This window comes from Cupressus sempervirens, chromosome 2 (assembly GCF_028749045.1).
Source record: "Cupressus sempervirens isolate cs-2001-9-10 chromosome 2, ASM2874904v1, whole genome shotgun sequence".
Taxonomy (NCBI): Eukaryota; Viridiplantae; Streptophyta; class Pinopsida; order Cupressales; family Cupressaceae; genus Cupressus; species Cupressus sempervirens.
This window is the reverse complement of record NC_143119.1, coordinates 30,947,644-30,952,484: the sequence shown is the minus strand read 5'-3', so window position 1 is coordinate 30,952,484 and position 4,841 is coordinate 30,947,644. Positions and strand designations below refer to the sequence as shown.

Genomic DNA, 4,841 nt, shown 5'->3' with positions numbered 1-4,841 from the left:
ACAAGGCTGCATCAACTTATCCTCAATGCATATATTTCTTTTTCATTGTTTGAATATCATTGACCTTGCACATATTTGGTTTTCATTCAGTAGATATGATTTGCATTGAATTTATTTGAATATCATGCATAGATTTGATTTTCACAAAGTAGATATATATTGATGTTTCAAATTCCCACAATAGATGTATTGACTTTAATAATTTAGATATCTTTATGTATTTCAATTAAAAGAAAGCGACATGAAAATTTGCTACACACTTAACAATGCATTTCTATTATGATTAATCTCATTGGAGATTGGACATGGAGGGAGGTAGGGCATCATGTTATGTGATAAGCTTTTCTTGATTGCAACTAATGTGCTTGATATAGATTTCATGGAAGAGTTAATCCATTTGAGTGTGGAAGTCAATTTATGTTTTGAGTAAAAGAGTAATAAAATTGTATATTTATATGTATACATATTTAAAGATATAATGATAAAAAATAATGAATATTTATTTTTGAAATATGTAATATATTTAATAATAATATTAATTTTCATCTATATTTGTTATCAACATTATTATTTTTGAAATATATAATAATAATATTAGTTTCTATATATATTTATTATCAACATAATATAGTTCTCAAACTATCTCTTAAATGGTGCCGAACAATGAATTATGGACCTACTACCCAAAAAGGACTCTATAAAATAATAGTTGTTAGTGATTTCTGGGCCAATCAAAATATGTTTCTGACATGTTTTCCTGTTACATTCTCTTGGTTACGGGAATACCGGGCGTGGAATAGGGTTTTCAGTGCCAAATTCGGGTTATGGAAGAAAACAGTGGCATTTGGTTCATCAAACGCATAACCCGGTTTCGGGTTTCGTCTGCCAATTTCGCTCAAAAATTGGAAGAAATTTCTTCCAAGAAATAGGTGGAAGTTGAAATGAAAACCAGGTTTTGGGTTTTTATGAATGCGTTTGAATAAATCGTCGGGTCCACCGAATCTGCCTTAGGTTTTTGGAAGAACAAATTGGGTTTTTTGGAAGACGACGGTTGTATTGTTTTCGTGCTCTGTTGTGCGAAGGCAAGGGTTTTTGGTTTGCTGCGTTTGTTGGGCTTGTGGGTTTTCTATGGTCGTGGTTTGCGAGGGTTTCTGGTTTGTGGGTTTTCTATGGCCGTGGTTTCCTGTGGCCGTGGCATTTTCTGCGATTTCTCTTCTCCACTTTGAACAGCGGCGGTGGTAAACGGTTCTCCTCTCACACCCACCTTTGCATACTAGATTTTTTAAAGTTTTTTTGGTTCATTCAAACGTAACTGTTTGTTTCAAATTTGTTTTTAAAATAGTCAATATATGTGGTAACTGTTTGTTTCAAATCTATTTTTAAAATAGTCAATATGTGCTCACTAATAAATTCGAGTATAGTGCTGTGAGAGATCAGTACCAGTGAAATGAAAAATTAAACTTTGTAACAGTTTCTGGGTGTTTCTTTTAAATCTGTTTAGCAAAATAGTCAATATGTGCTCACTAATAAATTCCACTATAGTGCTGTGAGATATCAATACCAGTGAAATGAACAACCAAACTTTGTAACAATTTCTTGCCAGTAATGAGTTCTAGTATGTTGTTGTGAGAGATGAATGAAATACCATTAAATAGAGCCAAGTCATAAACTTGTGCTCACTAATAAATTCTAGTATAGTGCTGTGAGAGATCAATACCAGTGAAATGAATAACTAAACTTTCTAACTGTTTCTTGCCAGTAATGAGTTCTAGTATACTGTTGTGAGAGATGAATGCAATACCATTAAATAGAGTCAAGTCATAAACTATGTATGAATCAACTATGTATAGATCAATGTCAATCATGGCTTTTATCTATACATAATCAATATGTGCTCAATATGTGCTTAATAATGAATTCTAGTGTGTGCTCATGTGATTACCTGTATATATCATAGTGCCAATCAAGCAAAACATGGCAATCATGGCTTTTATCTATACATAGTTGACCTATACGTAGTTTATCATGGTTAAAATATGTTTAGCAAAACAGTCCAATATATGTTGTAACAGTTTGTTTAGAATCTGTTTGACAAAATAGTCAATATATGCTCACTAATGACTTTCAGTATAGTGTTGTGAGAGATCAATACCTTTGTAACAGTTTCTTGCCAGTAATGAGTTCTAGTGTACTGCTATGAGAGATGAATGCAATACCATTAAATAGAGCCAAATCATAAACTATGTATAGATCAATGGCAATCATGGCTTTTATCTATACATAATCAATATGTGCTCAATATGTGCTCAATAATGAATTCCAGTATGTGATCATGTGATTACCTGTATATATTATAGTGCCAATCATAATAGCAAAACATGGCAATCATGCTTTTATCTATACATAGTTGACCTATACATAGTTTATCATGGTTCAAATCTGTTTAGCAAAATAGTCCAATGAGTTCCAGTATAGTGATGTGAGAGATCAATGCAATACCATTAATCAAAGTGAATCATGCCAATGAAATGAACAACTAAACTATGGATATATCAAGTATGTATTGATCCATGCAAAATCATTCAACATACTTATGAGGTCATAAACTATGTATAGATAAAAGCCATGATTTCAAACTATGTATAGATCAATGCAGAAAGAAACTCTATTCCTATTGCCAACTATGCTACTTTTCATCTTCTAAAAGACGAGCCTCAGTTTCAGCAGACCCGACGATTTATTAAAACACATTCATAAAAGCCCAAATTCAAGTTATAGTTTGTACATGTGTATGTGTACATACATACATGTGTGTGTATGTATGTACACACATACATACTTGTGTGTGTACGTACATGCATGCATACATACATGTGTGTGTCTACGTACATGCATGCATACATGTGTGTGTGTGTGTACGTACATACATGCATACATACATACATACATTCATGTGTGTGTATGTACATACACACATACATACATGTGTGTGTACATACGTACATGCATACATACATGTGTGTGTGTGTGTGTACGTACATACATGCATACATACATGTGTGTGCACATACATATATACATACATGTGTGTATACATATAGACAAATGGAATCAATATTATGCTTTCATTGGTATAGATAGATTACATGGAGTATAATGACACATTGTAATTTGTTCTTTATGGGCTTATGATCCTCGGTAGTTGGTACTCCTTGTTGTATTTGAATAAATAATTGACTTCTTAATGCAATGAGGCTAGCAAATAATCATGTTGTATCTCGATAGGTGATAGTTGATATTTCATAACTGATAGTGTTTAAATTGTCCACATTTCAGGTCACTAATGGATCCTATGGAGAGTATAGAGGTCCAAGGAAGCATAGTTAGGAAGACCACATACACCCGCATTCTCACAATTCTTTTTGCTTTTGTTGGCATAGCCAAAGTACTGGTAGCCCGAGAAGGTAGTCAAATGGGTAAACGAATAAGAAAAGGAAATTTCTTTTGTAGAGACATTATTCATTCGAATGAGGTGGATTGTCATGATCAGATTCGGATGAGTAGGGCAACCTTCTTTTCTCTAGCTCGTATTCTGAGGCTGAAAGGAAGCTTGAGAGATACGATCCACTTGAAGTTAGAGGAACAACTAGTGATGTTCCTCCACACCCTTGGGCACAATCTAAGGAACCGCAAGATTGCCCATAACTTTGGGCACTCAGGAGAGACAGTCAGTCGGTACTTCCACAAGGTTTTGATGGCTATCTTAGCCCTTCATAGAGATTACTTCATACCACCTAGTCCAGGCACTCCTCCTGAAATTAGTGGGAAGGATCGTTTTGAACCATTCTTCAAGGTAAATCACACATTATTACAAGTTTATTGTCTAGAATGTTGTCCTTATCTTATTATTACTTGAGCATACATTTGATCAGTGTATCATATCCCACAGGATTGCATTGGAGCCATCGACGGTACCCATATTCCAGTGCGAGTTGATGTCGACATACAGGGTAAATATCGTGATAGAAAAGGGAACCTATCGCAAAATGTTATGGGTGTCTGCTCCTTTGATTGTAAGTTTCAGTATTGCCTTGCTGGTTGGGAAGGCTCTGCTGCAGATAGCCGTGTTCTAGCCTCAGCTCTATCCAGATCAGATCCACTTGTAGTTCCCCCTGGTAAGCCAAATCACATTTTAATATACTCAAGGTTATGCTAAATGGTTCAAGTATTGACAATATACTTTCTTTATATAGGAAAATATTATCTTGTGGATGCTGGATATCCAAATGCACCTGGATTTCTCGCTCCTTATCGGTGTACACGCTACCACTTGAAAGAGTGGTCAAGAGAAAACCCAATAAACTCTGCACATGAGTTGTTCAACCATCGACACTCCTCTCTTAGAAATGCAGTAGAACATACATTTGGTATTCTGAAGCAGCGTTTTCCAATCTTAAGACATGCAACGTCTTACGATATCATGACACAATCCTATATTGTTTTAGCATGTTGCATACTTCACAATTTCATTACGATAGAGGATGGCCTTCCATCGGAAGAAGCTATTGAAGAGGAAGATGATCGTGATGGGATAGAGGTGCCACTACTTGAGACATATGGGTTGTCTCAGGAGGATAGAAATGAGTGGGCCCAATTTCGAGAAGATATAGCAAATAGGATGTGGGAAGATTATAGATCTCGAGAATAAATGATTTATTAGAAGGCAATGTGCTTTATATGATTAAATTGATGTATGCATATACAATGATGGTGTTTGATTTCGTTATTCTGATATCAGTATTTGCTACATTCTAATTAAATAAAAAGAACATTAACTTTCA

At 34.7% G+C, this 4,841-nt stretch overlaps 1 protein-coding gene across 1 annotated transcript; it reads left to right on the top strand.

Annotated features, from left to right (window-relative positions):
- Positions 1-3,272: 3,272 nt before the first annotated feature.
- LOC149570927 (uncharacterized) lies at positions 3,273-4,216 on the top strand. Its single transcript, XM_089815661.1, has 2 exons — positions 3,273-3,853; positions 3,950-4,216. Exons 1-2 carry the CDS (start codon positions 3,344-3,346, stop codon positions 4,214-4,216), a joined length of 777 nt encoding a protein of 258 aa, XP_089671787.1. The 5' UTR covers positions 3,273-3,343.
- Positions 4,217-4,841: the final 625 nt, after the last annotated feature.